The 22,158-nt window shown below is 37.9% G+C and overlaps 1 protein-coding gene across 1 annotated transcript in view; it reads right to left on the reverse strand.

The window, feature by feature from the left end:
• The window catches only part of Hmcn1 (hemicentin 1), a 492,592-nt gene that overhangs the window by 82,542 nt on the left and 387,892 nt on the right, over positions 1-22,158 (reverse strand). The window contains exons 69-77 of the mRNA XM_029559235.1: positions 14,642-14,838; positions 11,061-11,142; positions 9,524-9,660; positions 8,286-8,427; positions 7,103-7,247; positions 6,615-6,742; positions 6,162-6,318; positions 1,536-1,657; positions 1,179-1,343 (exon numbers count right to left, since the gene is read on the reverse strand). Of these exons, the coding sequence (XP_029415095.1) occupies positions 1,179-1,343; positions 1,536-1,657; positions 6,162-6,318; positions 6,615-6,742; positions 7,103-7,247; positions 8,286-8,427; positions 9,524-9,660; positions 11,061-11,142; positions 14,642-14,838 (1,275 nt within the window). The remainder of the gene's footprint in view (positions 1-1,178; positions 1,344-1,535; positions 1,658-6,161; positions 6,319-6,614; positions 6,743-7,102; positions 7,248-8,285; positions 8,428-9,523; positions 9,661-11,060; positions 11,143-14,641; positions 14,839-22,158) is intronic.

Consider the following 22,158-nt stretch of genomic DNA (forward strand, 5'->3'; position numbering starts at 1 on the left):
GTGTGTGTGTGTGTGTGTGTGTGTGTGTGTGTGTGTGTGTGTGAGAGAGAGAGAGAGAGAGAGAGCGAGTGAGAGAGAGAGAGACTGTTCTCACTGTAAGAATAATGCTTTGAGCTTCATCTGCTGTGGCACGTGTAATATTTTATCCCCTTTCACTGTCAAACAAAATTCCATTTTGTGGACCACACCACATTTTCTATATTCACTCACTAGGTGATAAGCATTTGAATTGTTTCCAGTTTTTGCTATTGTGAACGACTCTCTGTGAAATCTGTACATGTCTTTGTGTGGAAAAGTTTTCACATGTCTTAGACAGGTTACCCGGAATGGAGCTGCTGACTGTCATAACATCTGAGAAAGTTCTAAATTCTTTTCTTAGCACAGTGTTTTGTGATTAAGCCCCAGTGTAGTCACCGACTATTTCATTACTGAACCACAGTCAATCTGTGTATCTATTTGAGATACCCAGAGTATTTTTCTTAAAAGCAAAGTTGTATGTTGAGTGTTAATATTGTATTATTTCTCATCTATTAGGGAAATGTACAATTCTCTCAGAAAAATATGCGCACACCCATGAAGTCTCAGGACGTGAATTTCTTCTCCAGCTTCTTTCTAGTGCTCTGCACAGCATAGATATGCTTTTCACCTATAATTTTATTTAAGTACATAATTTTTTCAAAAAACTCTAAACTGTATAAATGATGACTATTAGCCCTGTCCAAAACTCAATTACAATATTTAGCATTCAACCTTTCTTGAAATTATAAAACCTTAAAAGTAGGAACCTCCCTGTAGTTTTAGAGCCTCATAATAGTACAATTCTCCCTCAGGCACTAAATGGTTTTTAAATAAACATTTTATTGGGTCAAAGAAAAATGTGTGACTCACAGGTAAGGAGAGAATTTGTTAAATCTGAAGTTTAGTACATAGTTACATGCACACCAGAGATCATGCTTATTACATTTAGATCACTTTTATATATTACGTGTTATTTTGCTTCTAAATTCTCGATTTCTTCTTTTACTCAGTTTTTCTTCATACCATAACTACATTCCAGATGCTGACATTTAGGTATAAATACATTTTTCATTTTATTCTAATGTGACAAAAGGCTGTGCAAGGCTGCCCATTGATAATTAGTCTATCAGTGATTGTGAACTCACAGAACTTTGTCTTACCTGAGGACAGAATTCGATAGCCATCTCCCCTGGGAAGCAGTTTTATACCATTTTTGGTCCAGTGAATTGAGGGAACTGGAACTCCTGAAGCAGTGCAGGTCATGACTGCTGGGGCCTGTTTGGTTACCAGGAAGTCCATAGGCTCATCTGCTATGGAAGGAGGAACTAAAACAGCAACAAGAGAAAACTGCATGTTTACATTCCAACACCACACACTCCCAAAGCCTTTTCACACATCTCCTCCTCCCACTCAGAAAGTGTCAGGTAAGCTGAAGGGGAAGCTCTCTGGTGCAGTCATGGAATGATGACATAACAGCACTATAGTGACATTCCATTCATTTCCTTGGCTAGATTTACCTTGGACAGTGAGATCTATGGTTCTCATGTCCTCTCCAGCCTCACTTGTCACAGTGCATTCGTAGCTGGCAGTGTCATCCACAGAGGGAGAAATAATTATGAGTGAACCTGACGAAAGAAGCCTAGAAGAGAGATTCCAAATGTGAGATCCCGTATGTAAGCATCTATAGTTTTTTTGCAACTAGTACAGCTCAGTGGTATAAGATTAACTGAGGGAGACACAGCTCCTCCTTCACTTTAACATCGTTTATGTGATGCAAATTTTGCATATCAAAATTTAACTATATGGCAAAGGCTCTACACATGATATTGATGAGAAGTTGCTGACTGAAGGGGTGCCTGAAGATTGAACCCTGCATTTTCTGAATCCATATATTCAGATCAAACTTTCTCTCCTAGTAGACATAGTATATTGCTAGCCACTTAAAATTAAAAAAAAATTATGTGCGAGTATTTTGCCTGCATGTGTCAAGAGCCCCATGTGCATGCAATGCCTGTGGAGGCCAGAAGAGGGCGTCAGATCATCTGGAATTGTAGCAACTGATGATTGTTAGCTGCCATGCTGAAAACTGAATCCAGGTCCATGCAAGAACAGCAAGTGTTCTTAATCACTGAGCCATCTCTCTAGCCTCTGATGGCCACTTTTAAAATAATATTTCCTTTGGCACCATCTGAAATGCTTCACATAAAATATCTGAAAAATTTGTCAGTACACTTGCTGGTGGTTATCTGATTACTTCTATGACACATGGGCAAGTAGAGATCTATCTGATTCACTCTTTACTTTACATCCCTCCTTATATGTCATGGCTACTTAGAGAAGCACCATGTATATGTGTTGATATACCCATACACATATTTATATGCACAAATAGTATATGCCCATCGGATATATGTACTGTGTATATTTAGCATACATAGTATGCATATCTATAAATATCTCAGCCACCTTTTTTTTAAACTCTAATTAAAAATTAAAATGGTATAGATTACTTCAAATGTTTAGTAGCCTTAATAAATACACAAACATGACTTAAAGTAAGTTTAAATTAAAGTATCTGTTTTTCTAACTGTGAAATGCTGGAGTAGAAATGGATTGGTTTGGGGCTAATGAGCTGGCTCAATGGTTAAAGCACTTGCTGTACAAATGTAACGACTGGGTTCAGTTCCCAAGAAGCCCAAGTGAATGTCAAGTGGATATGGCAACTCAGAGCAATCTAGTTAGAAAGAATAGCTGTATCTGTATCTGTATATCTGGGTTTGACTGAAAGACCCTGCCTCAATGAATAAGGTAGAAGAGCTATGGAGAAAAATTCTTGATACCAGTCTCAGACCTCCACATGCAGCCACTCAGAGGTAGGTGCATCCCCCACATATACCCCCCACATGCAAATACATGTATACACACACATGTACACCAAATACACAAGAAAAATGGAAAAAGGAAAAGAAAGAAATGTTTTGGGTTAATGGAAACATGTTTGACATTTTTTTATTCATTTTCCACGTAAGATAAACTTTTAAATCATTGAGGCCTAATGCCAAAAATTAAAAGGGTAAGGAAGACAGAAATGATAGACTTTCAATGGAAGCATTCCTAATTTCATACTTTCTTGTATATCAGAATTAATTTTTGTCAAGTAGCCCTACGCCAGCATTTGTTTTTAGTACTCTGGCAACTCCTGTGATGGGAAACTGTCTGTGCATTCAACTGAGGTCCAAGAAATGCTACTTATGCTAAGTAAACTAATACAGACTCAAAAAAAAAAAAAAAAAACAAGTGACATATGCTCTTGTTCATTTGTGGATCTTAGCTTGTCAGATGTGAGTATATATCCTGATGTGACTGCAGGAGCCAGGAAAATGGAAAGGAACCATACGCGTAAAGGGGAGGAAGGAGCTTGAGAGACACAGGCAGTAGGAGACAGGTGTTGTCAAGAGGGAAATGGGAAAAATGAAGGATACTTTCTCTGGGGAAGAAATAGGGTTATACATAGGAGAGAGAGGAGAGATGAATAATGCGTACATGTGTGTTTTTGTGTGTGTGTGTGTGTGCACATGCGCACACATGTATAGTTGGAGGCTATATAACAAGAAAACAGTGCTAAGCAGAGGAAACCTCCCTTTGAGTTGTTGGTCAGGGTAGTACAAGAAATTTCCCAAATAACACAGGCTTCTGCCACAGCCCTTGATTGCCTCCCAGAATTTATTGCTGAAAACAGGCCACCCTTCCGAAACAGGACTTGAAGCAATCTAGCTGGAACTGACCTGAAAGCCTCCTCCCTGAAGACTAGCTCTCATAGTATCAGAGGATACAATGCAAGCTGCAAAGGGAGAAAAACCAATCAGTGGTCCAACCCAGCTGTAAAGCCTGCGGACCACAGCGATGACTGGCCCAGCAAACTATTAGTATTGGTACAGTAGTCCACTTTTATCTCGGAGATAATCAACAGCTCTCTCATTGGACTTAAGGCCTGCTCAATGGGAGGGAACTCATGTGTGGTATTGTAAACACAGTCAAACACACATGGGTTCTAGAGAAAATCTTACTTTTGTCACATCCCTAGACCAATGTAACTTATTACTGTGTTCTAAATAGCTATCTTTATATTTACAGACAAGTGTACCTCTCACCACTCACCAAAGATGTTTCTTTTTCCAACAGATGGAGACTATCACAAAGTTCTACAACTGGTCAGATGCAGAGAGCAAATGCCTGTGAGGTGCCCAGCCCTAAGCTACACACCTACAATGCAACCTCTATACCTAAGACCCAGGGAACACAGTGCAACAGGGGTCAGAAAGAATATTAATCCATCTCTGAACTCTGAACTGTGACCAGTGAAGCTTCCTCTTGCAAAAGATGATAATTAACCCAGAAAGCCATATCTGGCCAAAGTGCAGAGAATAAGAGGCTGCACAGTACTTATCTCTGAATAGGACACCTATATCAAACCTCTGCCACCCGAGGCTCAGGGACCATTGCAGAAGAGGGGTTGGAAAGGCTGTAAGAGCCAGAGGTGTAGATGACCACAAAGATACACAGTTTTACAGATAGTTAGGAAGTTACTCATATGAACTTACAGCAATGGTAAGATCCATACAAGCTCAAGTCAGACAAAAACCTAGCAGAAAAATGGGCAAATAGGTAAAGAGCCCCAAACTTAGCTGAGGAACTATTGACAACCTATAACTATTGGGAGAGGGAGAGTTGGTTTTCTTCAAGGGTGTGACACTAGATCTAATGGATGGATGCACACCAAAGGATATTTGGGGACACAAACTTGGCTCAACAGGCCTTAACAGAAATGTTAGAGTGCATGAAATCTGGCAGGGAGGGTTATGAGAGGGGTGCAAATAGGGGAGGGGGTCTAAATATGATCAAGATATAGTATATGAAATTTCAAAAAATGAAATAAAAAATTGTAAAAAGAAAAGAGGAGAAATGGTGCTCACTTAAGCCATCAGGAATTGTCAGTGACTTAGAGTTTAGTTTTTAAAATCATACACTGCCATATTATGAACTATGGCAGGAAGCCCACAGCAGGAGAGCTAAGACAGGAGAACTGGAGGATGCACAAACCAGAGGAAATGCTGTTCTCTCCTTACCCAAGCAGCCAAATTTTTAAATTATATTTCAAGGCATTAAATTTGATTTTTGTCTCACAACTAAATCTTGCATTGATATTTACAGAATAGTATGCCGTCTATGCCAAATGATGTTTCTATCCATTTCCGCTTTAAAAATTACAGATGGCAGTAAACCAATAAAGCTGGATAAACATCTAAGCCTACAGACCTCACCAACGACAGTCACCCACAAAGCTTGTGTACAGAAAATTTGCACCTTTAATTAAAAAAATGAATTCCATATTTAGGGAAAATATTTTCTACAAACAAGTTAATCCTTTGCTCTTTATATATTTGAAACCCCCATTAACAGAGTTAAAATGTTGGTTTCTCAATGTTAGGTGGAACTTTTCAATTAAATTGTCTAAACTATATTATGCTAAGTGAAATATGTCAGGCACAGAAAAAAATTCTGCTTTTTTTTCCTTATACACTGAAGATAAAAAGTTGAGCTAACAGAAGTAAAGAACAGAATACTGGTTACCAGATCTTTGTGAATGGTGTGGGGGAAGGACGTGTAGTAAAGATGGTTAATGGAGAGGGGTGCAGCTGCATAGCAGGAATATGGCTGACGGTGATTAATGAACATTTTAAAATAGCTGATAGAGAGGATTTTGAATGTTCTTGACAACAAGAAATGGCATGTCTATAAAGTGACAGATATGTCAGTTATCCTAATCTAACCATTGTACATTGTGTAAATTTACTGAAGTGTCACGTAGCACCCCCAAATATCTACAATTGTGAATTAAAATAGAAAATGTTGGGGAGTGGAGAGATCGTTCAGAGATTAAGAGCCCTGACTGCTTTTTGAGAGGACCTGGGTTCAATTCCCAGCACTCACATTGTTACTAAGAATTGCCTATCTGTGCCATGGGAATTGCACACACGTTGCACTTACATACATGCAGGCAAAACACTCATACACATAAATAGATAAATAAATAAATAAATAAAATACAAAAATAGAAAATATTTAAAATAAACTAGCCTTACCTGTATGAATTCTGGTTTTGATCCACATTAAGAACATGCCCATTTTTTCTCCAGGTGATTAATGGTTTGGGTATCCCAGTCACCTCACAAGCCAGAGTTGTTTGGACATTCACTGTGACGGTTATGTTGGTAGGACCCATAGCAATGGATGGAGGAACTGAAACAATAAAAGGGAAACACACCCAGCAAGCAGCACGTCATTTTGGAATATTTCTGATGATCTGAAATTTGTCAATATTAGCTTGCCATAGAGCTAAGACAATACAGTGTCATAAATTGTGCTATGGCAATATTAGTCACAGTGGGGAGATGACTTGGGTCTTTTCTCTTCAGAATTCAATGTAATATGCTTCACTAGCCTTTGAGGTCAAGTTCTTCATGAGCTCACTAGTTCCAGTTATCAAGAAACATTTGACTCAAAGTCTAGATGTTGTTTGTAAAACATATATTTACCATGGACTTGTAAATCTATTCTCCTACGATCTGTTCCAGCCACATTGGTCGCCATACACAAATAGCGTCCGGTGTCTGTGATGTGTGCTGATTGAATATGAAGGAATCCATTTTCCAAGATGGAGTATCTATACGAAAGATCATAGGTAAGTTCTCCTAAATCAATCCTTTCTGAATATTTATGTTGAGACTCAGATCAATTTTAAAGGCTCAGTGAAATCTGCTGCTAGTCTTCTGTTTCAGGTTACACGGATTTACAGTGCTCTCAAGGAAGGAAAGGAGATGCAAAAGCGTATAGCAAACAGGCTCATGGTCTTGATGGATTACAATCGCTACAGAAACTGTGCTTGTTAAAAGAATTTAGATTAATCTTAGGAGGAAAAGACTTTTTATAATCATACAAAGATCAAAATAATGCATTAGAAAAGGATTTAAAGATTCGCATTTCATGTCTTCATTATAGTAGTCATCTTTTCCCAGACTGTTACCTTGCATGACTTCCAGACAGCACAGCCCCATCCTTTCTCCATGTTATCCTTGGGGTTGGCACACCTTCAGCAAAACATTCCAGTACGACTGACTTATTTAAGAGGGTGACAAGACTCTGAAGGCCACCCTTGATGTTTGGAGGAACTGAACAAGAAAGAAACATGTAGATCCAGTTATACTAAATAACACAGCCTTCACTAAAACTCATATAAGGAGAACTTTAAGTCAAGTCATTAATTTTGTCTATGTTAATCTAGGTTAGTGTAAATAGAATTAAAGTTCAAGTTTGAGGTCTTACTCAAGACATTCTGTGCTTGAAAATAAAGAGTAGATGAGGAGGAGGACTTTTAAATCCCTGATACAATATACAAAATCTGGCTCTCTGTGAGAGGGGCTTGAAAAAAACTCAGCTTTGGTCTGATGCAAATTAAAGATGATATTTTTTATTTCTCTTTGGCCAAATAATGGTCAAAGAATGTTAACACTGGAACAACTTCACTTTAAATAAAGAACAGAAAGTGGGCCGTTTTAATGAAAAGCACATCTGTGATTAATCATGGAAGTCTCAGAACATGCATTTTATTAATCATCAAGTTCATGTGGGAATACAAAGACTGAATTTTAATTTTAGTATTAGAGATATTAGTTGTGTGGGTCACCCAGCATCTTATAAAATTTCATGTGTTAAAATCCAAAGGGACCATTATGGGAGAAAAATCTACACATCCTCCTCAATTTTGGCAAGTTTTGATATGTAGAGATCATATTTAAGAAAACTGAAGTAATCTGGCAGTATTTAAGAAAAATTATAGTGCTGTGTATATACATGGTATGTTCTCAAGCCACCGCCAATAAAGGCAAACTAAGTGATAGGTCATTTGTCATTCAGAGATTTTGTGTAATGATCGCTTTTACCTGAATGATGCAAAACATTTGGATCTGTTAATAACTACATGTACATGTGTATATATTCTCCTATGAAGGAGTATGTATCTCTAGCTATGCTTTTTCAATTTGAGCTAATTTGCAATATATGTCTAATACAAATCCTATATGTTGCCTTTTATAGGCAAATAGTAAAACCATAAAGATTCATTTAATAGCTCTGATGAAAAAGCATCATCTCTTTGAATGCCCTTGGTAAAATTTTCAAATTGTGAAACAATAAGCAATTTTTCTTACCATGTACATTAAGAATAAATTCTCTGGTGGTCTTTCCTGCAACATTGCTGGCAACGCAGGTATAATTGGCTGTATCTCCTAGGTCTGCATTGTTAACTTGCAAGTATCTCCCTCCAGACAGGATTCTTACTCGAGGTGTTGCCTGGATTCAGCAAGTAAAATTTATCATGAAAATGTTAGGGAAATAAAATATTATCTAATTTATTTATTTTTAAAAAGTTATTTTTGTTTATGTATATGTGTGTGTTTGTATGTGTGATGTGGGTACCAACAGAAGCCAGGTAAGGGCATCAGATCCCCTGGAGTTTGAGTTACAGGCAGTTGTGAGCTGCCCAACATGGGTGTTTGGAATGGACTTACATCTTCTGTAAGAGCAGCAAGTGCTCTTAACTGATGAGCCATCTCTCCAGTCCTAAAATGCTATTTTATAACATCAAAAGTAACCAGAATAAACCAAAGGAGTGCCATCTGACCAGTTTTTTTTTTAAATGTAGTATCTAAATCCCTTGAACTGTTCAATGACTTCAGTTAAGTCAAGGGCACTGTGCCTCCAACCCCTCTCCCCTCCCCAGAAAATGATCCTGTCCAGCAAGGAAAAGCAAGGCAAATGACTCAAATCAAGCAGATCTCAGCCCTCCTCAGGACTTTTGCTGGAAGTCTGCAACTGTGGGTATGAGGACAATCAAAGCTTTCAGAGTTAGCTTTGATCTGGACCTAAACGTCTGCTAAGGATGCTGGGATGATGCTCTGACAACAGACATTAGCTAAGCGTGGGAAACTTTTTATCAAATGTTCTTTAGGATTCTGATCCCAGAAATCCATATTCAGGAATATTGCAGATATTTGGGGTCACTCCTGAGCCCAAATTCAGACTAGGGAAATTCAGTGACAGGTTCTCCCAGGAGGCTTGGCAGACCAGTTCTTTTGAGTCCCTAATGGTTTCTTGCCTTTTGGGTGAAGGAAGATGAGCATTTCAAATTGGACTTTAATTTAACATGCTTCAGGAAACACAACCATGACTAATTTCCAAGGGTCATGAGTCTAAATATCTGCCTTTTGACCCAAATCAACTACTACACAAAGGCTATAAAGAGAAGGTAGCTGACTAAAGGACCCTTTGCTCGCCTCTTCAGTGCTGAGTGATTTGTAGCCAGATGTGGCTTAGTTTTGACTACTTGTCAACTACTCCTCAACTGCTTTTGTCTCAAAAATGAATCTGTGGAATCAAGCAGATTTACCTGTAACCGCTCCCCATCTTTGAGCCACATGATCACAGGAGGAGGTACTGCATCTGATTTGCATTCTAGTGTCACCTGTCTGTTCCTTAACACAGTCAAGTCCTGGGGTTCACCAGTTCCAGCGATATTAGGGGGGACTAGGCATGAGAACAAGAGATCAAGGGCATTTCATAAATGGTATGTAATCTGACCTGACCTTTCAGTGTTTAACAAATGTTAGATTTACTATATGAAGTAAGAAACATAAATCTGAAATATTACTCATTTAATTTGTGGCACAGATAATTAGCAAATTGGATTTTTAAAACCTTACTTAGCACTTTCACATAAATTCTGTAATTAAATCCTTCCACCAATACATGAATGGTAGATTAATCCATCATTATCACCGTTTGGCAGATGATAGGGACAGAAGCACAGTCTCTTTTGGCCAGCTTCCACACTGGGTGATTCTTTTCTCTGAACATTAGAAATTACCAACTCAGCAACTGCCCATCACAATAGACTGAAATGGATACAGTTTTCTTGATGAATACAAATATATGTTTGTGTGAGTCATACGTAAGATTATTTTCAATTAATTTGGTCTAAATTGTGAGTGGGGATAGCAGGGGGCCTTGAATTCCAGAAAATTTGCATTGCCTAATAATTTAGGCTCTGAGAATGAAATAAAGGGCTATTAGATTTCAAGCAAACTTCTTTATGAAGAGCTTTTCCAATTTATATGTAAGAGTAATATGTGAAAGGGCCTAGTTGATATAAATTTTCAAGGATACATTAAGGTAGTAATTTTCAAAACCTTAGAAGCATGTGCATGTGTACAGGAATGTTGCTGTAACCAGATGAGTTTATTATAAAGGTTTCTCAAAATAACGAGATTATACTAGCAACATTGTCAATATTGGTAAAAATATAAAATTACCTATGTACTCCAGAACAGGGAATAAGATAGGACAATATTCAATCACTAAAAATGGTGTTATGAGATATTTATCAACACAAGAATGTTTACCATACCATTAAGTGAGACAAAAAGCAACTTAAATTCTATGTTCTATACAATCACTTTTTTTTTTAATAGCCAGGTCTCCCTACGTTGCCCAGGCCAGTCTCAGACTCTAGGCTTAAGCAATCAATCCTCCTGCCTTAACTTCCTTAGGAGCTGGGATTAGAGGTACACATTACTGTGCCTGGCTATAATCACAGTTTTGTAACAAAACATTTACTTGAAAAGACATTATATTTTTGTATGGTGAGACTATTATTTTTATTTTCTTCACTATTGTAATTTATGTTCTCTTATTATAAATCAATAAATACAATTTGGTTGTCTAGAAACAAATCAAATAAATAAAAGAAAGTCCACTGAACTATCCCCCAAGCAGTACTTAAATTGCCAACTATTAGAATAAAATCTGTAAAATACATATTTTTCAATTTATAGACATAGGATATGCTGTGAAATTGCCTGATCTCCAATACAGTTCCTAATTATGTGTGTATGTGGATCAAATACAGGACTTCTTGCAAGATTTACCATGCACTCTCACTAAATATTCTTTATCATCATCCCCTGCAGGACTGGATGCCAGACAGGTATATCTTCCTGTATCCTCCACCTACAAAACCCAAATAAGTAAATTATACAGTGTTAACATGCTGGTGTTGGTGACGAGAATAAATATCCACTAGAATGAATGTAAAATACCATAAGAGGCAAAATAACATGAAGGAAGCATCAGAGTTGAAACAGACTGTTTAATACTTATGACAAATATCCTGATCCTGTGCATTGACTGGCATGTCTGTTAGTTCAAAATTACCTTTAAAAGGATTTCAGAAATTGGTCTAAGATGATCAGAAAATGTAGATATATAGAGGCATGTATGTCTGTGTACGTATATAAAAGACCTAGAACCAAACATAAAATAGTAGGTGTACAATATTTATTGAAGGAATAAATGCTTATGGGTTTAAGTTACAGACCATAAGTTTCAATTATATTCTTTCTGAAGAAAATAAAGTCTGATTATTAAATCAACATATAAACAAAACATCTTCTTTGAGGTACATGATGATATACTATTGTTTGGTTATATATAGTGTCAGACTGAAAACAGAATCTATTTGACTAAAACCCAGGCTAGTTCTTTGAAAATCCCCATGCCCAGCTTCTTCTGGAAGTTGGTCTTCATCTATGTGCTTGACATTGTGTAGATACCAGGCCTGGAGACATTATGGTGGTAAACAGGCGACCTTACTATTGTGGAAAATGCAGTTTTAAAAAGTAAGAAAGCCCTGTCTCACTTATTTTACTACTTGAACATTCCTAGAATATTAAGATAAAAAAAAACGTTTTTAGTCTTTTTTGAGACAAGGTCTCTCTGTAGTCACAGCTGGCCTAGAACTCACTATATAGACCAGGCTGGCCCTGATCCCTTAGAGATCTGTCTGCCTCTCCCTCCCAAGTGCTGGAATTAAAGGCAAGTACCACAACACCCAGTAGGGTTTTAAAAATTTTTTACCTTCAAAATTAACTTTATAAGTTATGGAAAAGATCCTTGGTAGACTGTAAAAGTTCCTTTGGAAAAAAAATTTAAGACTAGAGTATTTGGAAAAGCAGTTAAAATATATTTTGGACAGGCCTTTGATCATGAATTAGAAAATGAGGGTCTGGGGAGATGGCTCAGTGGGTAAGAGCACTGGCTGGGACGGCATGGGGATATGAGTTCAAATACCCAGCACCCACATGAGAAACCAGGCATGGCTGCACATACATGCCTGTAATCTCAGTAGAGGCAAGGATCCTGGGAGCTAGATGGCATCCAGGTGAACAAACTTCTGGTTTAGTGAGAGATCCTGTCTCAAGGCGATGGAGGTGGAGAGTGACTAGTGTGCAAGTGACTGGTATCTACACACTCATGCACAGACATGTGCATCTGCACTACATAGACATAAGACAGAGAGAGAGAGACCCCCAGAGCTCATGTAAAACTCTAGGCACAATGATGCCTGCTTGTACACCCCATGCTAAGGAGTGCAGGCAGAGACAAGGAGATATCTGAAGCTCACTGGCCAGCCAGTTTAGCCAGACTGATGAGTTTCAGTTTCAGTAAGAGAAAAAAATAAAAGTGGAGAGGGATTGAATAAAGATATCCAGTGTGAACCTCTGGCTTCCACATGCACATACACATACACACATGTGCACAGACATGCACAAGTACTTGTACACATACACCAACAAGTTATATAACACACATCATTTCCTAGATAACTTTTGAATTTCTTATATCTTGAAACCCTCTAACTCTTCTATATTAACTCTTGACTCCAGATTGATATTGTCCCCTGCACTTGCCAAACTTGAATATCATTTGAGGCTACTCAAATTTTGCTTCCATCAGGAAATATTTTCTGAACACTTATTTCCTTCTGGGTATCCAGAATCACTATTTGTAGTTACAGTCTCTAATAACAAGTTTGAAAAATTACAGTTTACTAGATGCATTTAGATATTGCAGAGTTGTTGAGATGTGCTATAGGTCAGAAAGGAGGAGAAGGTATCCTAATGAAGCTTTCTAGGTGTTAGGTGATGGAATGGACATATCCCACCCTGCTCTCTGCCTTGGAGCAAGTCACAGACTTAGTTTTTGATGGAAGATATTCCATATTTGTACCATTCAATTTGGAATTTACAAAGCATCCATTATGTACTAGGCATAGTGATATTGTGTGCTAGGCTTAATGATATATGGCCCAGGATACACCAAAAGATGACACTGATATAAGTAAAATCTAATGCAGTAAGTGCCGTAGCAGAGGCTGTACAAAACGCCAGGACAAGAGGACAGCAGTAGTAGAGCCAAGGCCGGTCCCGAGACTTGGTCATCTTTCATTTTCCAACTCATTGCTGTTTTCAGTGGCTTTGTTATTTCACATCAAATGGTATCTTGCATGACTTTTATTTCCTCGAAAAGGAGAGAAGGCTCTTGAAGGATTTTGACGGTGCATGATTTGACAGTTTAACATGATATCTCTGGATTACTGCAATGCTTGAAATGAAGGGAAAAGAAAGCAAGTCTGTGTTCCATGATACTAAAAGTAAACTGTGCTGAGATCTACTGGCTCCATTACTGTGGTGAGTCTCTGTGCCTCTTTCTATTTGTAGACTGGGAATAAAGATACTTCTTGGCAGAGTCATCAAGAGTATCAAGGGCACAACAGACAGCCCTAAACTGAACACAGCGTCAATAGTGGATACCTCCAAATCTGCACTTCTTTTTCCAGTTTACTTTTATTTTTTTCTCAGTAAAAATACAAAAATATAATTAAATAATTTGTTATTCTATGTTCACAAGAATGATTATAATAGTGGTAGCAAGAATTCCATTTTCTATTTTTGTTGTTTTGTTTGTTTTGTTGTTTTATTTGTATAACTCTATTTTTGTTGTTATTTAGTATTTTTCTATGACACCAATATAAGAAATTTATGTTTCATCATCTCTTTGGATGCCCAATATGCATATCAAATTACAAATGAGGTTACTGATGAATAATCTTTGTAACATAAAGTTTGCCTTTAGCTAATATGAGAAAATGTTTGTAACAAGGTGTCCAGGTACGCTTCTATTCAACAAGGTCATACTGTAGACGAGTTTCTTTAAACATAAACTGGAAGAATCAGTCCATTTCACTGAACCTGATCATGCTTGAGATCATTCTTCAGATTTCCACTCTATTAGTTCATTTTGGAGATCAAAAGTGCTCTCCGAGGCCTCATATAAATGTATGTTGGATTGCTTCCTGCTGGCTAGTTAGAGAACTATACAGCAATAGTCAAGAGTGTCAGGAAGCATACTAACACTCAGAGCGTGAAAACGTGCTTAAGTTAATGGGAAGGCGCCTTGTTTTCTTCAAAATTTGTTATTAGATACTTCATTTTCCTCCTCCTAGTTTCCACTCAATCATATATATTATAGAAGACATCTACCCATGGAAAATTGTAAGGATCTGTGGTAGATTCAAATGCAAAGATGTAATATACTTAATAATTCTCATATATTAGCAAGTAAGAAGTTCAAGCTAGGATAAAATAGCTGTATGAACTTTGACACTTGCCTGAGCACTAGAAATTCGAAGAACTGCTTCTCCTTCTAAGGTCTGCACTTGATCTGTCTGGAGAAAAGGCCGGCCATCTTTCATCCAGGAAATTTTAGGGGCAGGGATTCCAGAAGCAATGCAGGAAAGTTCAAGTGGGTTATTAACAATTACTGAAATCTCCCCAGGTTCTTCAGACCCGTTGATGTGAGGTGGTTCTATTTAAATGGAATCAAAGACATGAAAATAAATGTTCTGCTTGATAAGATATTGCTGATTAGAAAAGTTTGCAAAGAAATTTCAATTCAAATTTATATTCATATGATGTAAAATAATTAGAATACAGAACTGAAAATGATCACTACCAGATGTTATTAGTTCTTATCACTAACACTATTTGAAAACACTGGAGATGGTGATTTCTGTACATAATGCATTTGTTATATTTAGGTAGGAGTAGTTTTCTGTTTTGTTATATATACTTCTAAAATTACCTTCCCCCAGAGAACACTAGGAATAAATAATAAGGATCCTTGGCCAAACTACCCCCCAAATTTAATTCTTTTAGAATTAAATTCTTCTTACAATGTTTTTTTACATTTTCAAGGAAGAATTCGTAGTTCAAACTTTCAGCTTAGTATTTCACAAGGCAGTCAAAACAGATGTTGGACAGCTCCAAGGGTTAGCCGAGGGGTTTTGTTTTGTTTTTGTTTTTGTGTGAAGTCAGGCACATAGTTTAGAATCTGACTCATAACACAGGATCTGCAATCAGACTGAATTTGAATCTGGCACCAATGGTTATTAGTTTAGTGGAACTGAACAAATCTTCAAAATCATGATTTACCTAATATGATAATTAGGATTCAAACACTTCACATTTCTTTTGAACTTCTACATCTGTTTTAAGTTAAAAGATTCAAAAGTTATTACAACATCTAGTATAACAGTTGGAATTATTGCTGAAATCTGCTTCTTGAAATTTTTTTTAGGTCTCATTTTCCTATTTGAGAAAAGATAACACAATAAATCTGTTCTCTTCTTAGAATACAGTTAAAAAGTCTACACGTCTTAATAAATATTCCACAGTACCTCTTGTATACTTCAACCCATTTGACATGCTGGTGTCAAAATAAACATTTTAAGTGCATTTTAAGACTAATCTATGGTTTCCTGATGTAAAGATTATAATAGCTCCATTATTGTTTATTGAATTAAAATCACAGTTTCCAAAGAGTCCAAGTGGTCCTAATCTATCATTGCAACATCATTTACTTTTAATATACTTCTATATGACCTAGATTCCAAACTAGGATACTTCTGTCCTTCAACAAGTCCCGTCCTTTATTGTTTTTCACAGTCAATGCCACTCCCTAGCTGAGCATATTAAAGGAGCATCAAGGTTACATGAATGTCATGAAACTTCTTTGTAAAACTCAGGTCCTTTTTTGATTCTTTTACCTAGCTGTACAGTGTCTAACCTCATTTTCATCGCATGCTGCTTGTACTGCATGAAAGCACTGATTTGGCTCTCCATTTGACTATAGTTAATTATTATTTGCCACATACAAGTCACTGTATGCATGTAGATACAAAAATTAATTAGGAATTACTTTCCCCCTCCGTAGTTTAGAGTCACTCGGTTGACAACAGAAGCAGCACTAGCAGCATGGGTCCTACTCGTTCAAAGTCAAGCCTCCAGGTGCTTCATGTTTTAGGTGTAGGTGAACAATTTCACTCTATGTTTGGCCCATGTCTTATACTTGGGCAGCCCCGAGGACTCCAGAATTTACATTTCCAGTCTAGATCTCAGTTTTGAGTCCTAAATTCAAGAATTCTATTTGGATGTTAAAAAATTAGGTGGATCTCTGTGAGTTTGAGGCCAGCCCGGTCTACATAGTGAGTTTCAGGACAGCTGGGGCTTACAGGGAAACCCTGCTTCAAAAAGACCAAAAAAAAAAAAAAAATTACTTCAAATTTAGTCTGCAACCAGACAGAGCTTGTTTTTTTCCTTGAATCCTAGTCCATTTCTAGTATTCCTTGCACTTGTTTGATGAACCCACCAACCATTTAGTCACATAATTCATAAACTAAGATTCATCCCTGACACCCTCATAGCCGTCACTTCTATGTATCCAAATCCACAACTACGTCCGAATAATCTGCAATTATTTCCAGAGTACATATTTTCCTCTTCTCCCATCACTTCAATCTGAATTACAATACTGTTTATTTGAGCTAATGTAGCTTCCTCTCTGGTTGTACATGCCCATGTGTGCATCCTTTGTGATCTTGGCTTTTTAAATATAACTTTTATTATTTGCGAACTTTATACATGCATACTATATATTTTGATAATATTCACTCCCACTGTCCCCTTCCAACTCCTCCAAGATCACCCCAAATCTCTCTCCCAACTTCATGTCCTTTTATTTTTAATATAATGGATTGAGTCCAATTAATACTGCTAATAGATGCATGGGGATGGGCCCACCACTGAAGCATGGTCAATTTGCCAGAGACAATATCCTAAAAGAAAACTGACTCTCCCTTCCCTAGTAGCCATCAATTGTCAATAGCTCCTCAGTTAAGGGCAGGGGCTCATACATTTTCCCACATCTGTACTGGAAAGTTGATTGACTTAATCTTGTTCAGATCTTGGGCAGGCCATCACCGCTGCTGTGATCACGAGTGTGATGACCCTGTCATGCCCAGAAGATACTGCTTCATTCCAGTCCTCCCTGACCTCTGAGTCTTAGATTCTTTCATTCTTCTCCTCCATAATGTTCCCAAGGCCTTGAGGGGAAAGGGTGTAATACAGAGGTTCCATTTATTTACCTAGTATTACTCAGCTATGTTTATTAAATGGCCCAACTTTTCTTATGGTTAGAAATACACTAAAAGTTTTTATTTCTTAACCTCTTTAGAAGATATTAAATGGAATGGTATGTAGAACTTCTTTTTTTAAAAAAAATAATTTATTTTTATTTTATATGTATGAGGTGTTTTGCCTACAAGTATGTAAGTGCACCCATGTTGTGCAAAACCTGCAGAGGCCAGAAGAGGGCATCAGATCCCCCAGAATTGGAGTTATGGATGGTTAGCCACCATCTGGGCTCTGGTAACTGAACCCAGGTCCTCTGCAAGAGCAGCCAGTGTTCTTAACTGCTAGCCTTCTCTCCAGCCCTAAGAGGCAATTTCTTAAGATAGGCCTTTCCTACTTCTGCTCTAGTTCTAAATTCTGCTGCAGGTGAGCAGACCTTCATTGGTCATGATATAAAGGCCAAGAGAACTGCAAACATTTGAACTGCCCAGTCAGTGCAACAATGCCCACCACTAACCATGTCAATAATGAGAAAAACAAATATTCTTAGGGTTGAGGATATCACTCAATGACAGAGTGCTGCCTGACATGCACAAGACCCTGGATTCAACCCCTGAATCACAGAAACAAGTTAAGACCTCATTAAAAGGCAAGGCAAATATTAAGCTGTAAAATGCTACAACTAGATTTAATTTTAAAAAATCCTTCTAGTGACGGAATGAAGACTGAATTAAAGAAGCTGTTGTATTCAAGCAGGCTTGAAAAAGAACAGCTTGGTCGGACATGTTTCAGTGAAGAGAGAGAAAAACCCAGTTCTTCACTGAAGCCACCGTAGCCACACTGTTTTTAACAGTCGATATAATTCTTAACACACTGGATTTTCTGAATCCATTCTTGAGTTACTCTAATGGGTTTTCTGTTTATAGCCAGGCCAGTCTTTAAAAGGTGAAGATCTATTGTGCCATTGTGCTTACTAGAATTTGTAATGATTTCTCATTTTTAGAGGATAAAAACAGAATTTCTTTTTCAGGATTAACATACACACTTTATTTTATTTTATTTTTCTATTATTATTATTACTATTATTATTATTATTATTCTATCATTGTTTCATAATTACATATAATGTGTTTTTCTCAGATTCACTTCCATTTTCTCCCTCCAATACCTCTCTATCCCACCCCTCCCCCATTTTTCCCCTCCAAAAACTTCATGTGCTCTGTTTTTAAGTCCACGGAGTCTACGTAGTGCTGCCTATATGTGTGTGGAAAGAAAATTGGCTCTGCTTCATCTTGCAGCCATCAATCACCAACAGCTCCTTAACTAGGAGTGGGATTTCATGAGCCCCTCCCCCACCTGTGCTAGGGTTTGGGTTGGATGGCTCTTGTATAAGCCTTATGTATATAGTCACAACCATTGGGAGCTCGTCTGTGCGAAGGGTTCTGTCATGTGTGGCAAACGCTGGTTTTGCTAGCTCTTTCTGCCCTTCTTCTGAGATGATCCTTGAGTCTCATGGGGAAGAGTAACACCGGTTTCCTGTTTGGAGCTGGGCACTCCACAGTCTCATATTTTCTGCACGTTTCCCAGTTGTGGGTCTCTGCATTAATCACCATCTGCTGCAAGAAGCAGCTTCTCTGATGAGGGTTGAGAGGTATACTAACCCGTGAACTTCAAAATTGCTCATGATGGTCTAGGCCCAGCTAAACTCTCACAGTTTCAGTGTTTGATGTTCTTTCTGCTTTCAGTGTCCTACCCACATTGTACTTTTTCAAAACTCTAATATACCTAACACCTCCCACCACGTGTATAGAATTAAGCTCCTCATGCTGGGACATTTGCATCCTGAATAGTAGCAGGGCTCCACATAAGGAACTTTTCAGAGTTTAATGGAATTAATTTTCAGCAGATGCTGAAATGCTGAAACTTCTCATCTTTCTGCTGAGGCAGTTTTCAATACTGTTTCAAAGAAGTGTTATCTTATAAACTCTTCATCCTGGAGGGCTGGTCTTCATACATCACCCTAACAGTATCATTATTGCTTTTCTCTTTCATTTGCTTCAGCAACACATCTGTCTATATGATTTTGCTTCTGGATTCTTTGAAACCCTACAGGAATAGAATGTTGTACCTCTCTCTCTTCACTAGCACATACAAGACAAAATCCTTGCATTTTCAGGCTTTTATGAGCACAGTACCTTCTTCAATCCATTCTTCACTCTCACCAGAGAGGGATGTTTTGGAAGAGAAACCTTGGTTGTAACATATTCCTGCTTAAATTCTTCTTGTCTTTTAATGAGGTCTGAACTCCTTAGAATGTTGTCAAGACCCTTCACGGATGCCTTCTCCCTGTTTAGTCTCATCTCTCCCACTCACATGAGGTTTCCGCAAGTACAAACTGACAACTAAGCTCTGTTACCCCTAGAGGAGAGCGGAGGCAAAGTCTTCAGCTCTCTCTTACCTCTACAGTCCCAGCATTCCAGGCTCAGATTGATCTGTGCAGGAGGAGATCTAATCTAGAGCTTACGTGCCACACAATGTCGTGTTATGTTAATTGTATGACCCTCAGCCCTACCCCCAAAAGATTATTTCTTTAGTTTCTTTGCTCCCTTGCCCTCAGATGTAAGAACTTGAGGGCTGAACCCTCATCCTTCTTTCTTATTCTGTGTTATTATGTGCTGCCACACAATGGATCACATAGACATTCGTAATTATTTGTTCATTGATGGCTAGAAACATACCCAACTCAGAGCATACATTCAACAGTTGACAATATATGAGCAGTGAAGAACAAGGTCACATCATATCATCTATTGCTACTCACATGGTATGAACTGATATGTAGGGTGTGTAGGGATTTGTACCCTACTCATCTTTTAACATACCCTTCCCAAAAGCATGTTTTGTTTTGTCTGCCTCTAAATAGTCTGGGAAATCGCCTTCACCATCATCTTTCCCTTTCTGAAGACTGAGTTATACCACAGTATCTCATTTGGTCTATTTACATATAGTTCTGGCTCCCTCTCCAGTTTAAACTTCCATTAGTACAACTCAGAATTATCTAGTTCAGTTTCAGCTCAATCCAACAAACACATACTAAGAACTGCTGGTGTGTCCGCTATCATACTAAGCACTGGACATCAGCAATAAGTAAGATGCATGCTGCCTTTACCATCATAAAACTTAACTAGGAAAGAAGCCAACTTCTAAAGTCATATAAATAATTGAATTTTAATAGGTGCTTTGAGAAAGATTACAGAGCACTCTGAAAACATATGCTAGCCCTTCCTAACCAAGACTCATGCCAAAATTCCTTTCACCCAAGAGCATTTGGAGAACACAAATTAGACTTGATAGGCCCCTAAAAAATAATAGAGGACATGAAGTCAGTGGGCGTGCAGGAGGTCAGTAAGGTGGGGGTAGAGATGGGGGTAGGAGATCTGAATATGATCAAAATACATTGTGTGACACTCTCAATAAAAATGATTTTTAAAGTTCTTTTTATTCTTCTAAGTAGGGTGCATAGCTGCACTGTTCAAAGAGTATGGGTTTCCACTATATCACACCAGAGGAAAAGGAACTCCCAAATCTTCGGCTATTGTAATAGCTCATTTCACTTTTCTTCTTTTTCTGTTCAAAGTCAAAATTTTTGGTGCAAGAAAAAACTGAGATTTCTCTTTATGCTATTTTTTGCATGTAAAATGTTGGAATATATATTTTAAATATTTATTTTAAATGTACACAAGAGCAAACAAAACTAGGCTATTGGAAATGACTGTTATAATTAATCTTTAGAGTATATTATTTAAGACTTTTTTGATTATTTTTAAATCAAATTTCTGTTACCAAATGTGTTTTAAATTCTTGGAAAAAATTAAGAAGGCAGATATTAGAGGCTAAGAAGGCAGTGCAATGGATAAAGCTCTTGCTTCAGATGCATGAGGACTGGAGTTAGGACCCACAGAACCCATGTAGAAGCCAGGCAGGTATGCCAGCCATCTGTAACCCCAGCCCTTTGGAGGCAGAGACAGGGATCCCTGTCTGGGATCAACTGGAGCAAGTTGGCTATCTACACTAGCAGAATGAATGATCTCTAGGTACAGAAAGAGATTCTTCTTCAAAAAAAAAAAAAAGGGCTGGAGAGATGGCTCAGTGGTTAAAGAGTACTTGCTGTTCTTGCAGAGGACCCAGGTTTGGTTCCCAGCACCCACATAGTGGCTGACAACTGTCCATAACTCTAGTTCCAGGAGACCTGACACCCTCTTCTGACCGCTGAAAGCATTGCATGACAGGGGTGTGCTTATATACATGCAGGCAATACATACATATGCATAAAAATAAATAAAAAAATTTTTTAGAGAACACTGGCTATTCATGCAGAGGACCCAGATTAAAAGCTGGTGGCTCTTGCAGAGGACCTGGGTTTGGTTCTCAGCACCTACAGGGCGTCAACAACCATCTGTAGTTCCAGTTTCAGGGGATCTTATACCCTCTTCTGGACTCCTCAGGCACTGCATGCACCAGTAGACTTAAATACCTATAGACAAAACACTCATACACATAAAATAAAAATACTTTTTAAAAAGTAGAGAGCAAATGAGGGAAACACCTGACATCAACTTCATGCATACATGTGTACCTGCACACCTATGTGTGTCCATATATATGTAAATGCACACACGTACACATACCACACATACAGTGTCAGATGTTAACTTGT

The sequence above is a fragment of the Nannospalax galili genome, unplaced genomic scaffold (genome assembly GCF_000622305.1).
Source record: "Nannospalax galili isolate Female #2095 unplaced genomic scaffold, S.galili_v1.0 scaffold227, whole genome shotgun sequence".
NCBI lineage: Eukaryota > Metazoa > Chordata > Mammalia > Rodentia > Spalacidae > Nannospalax > Nannospalax galili.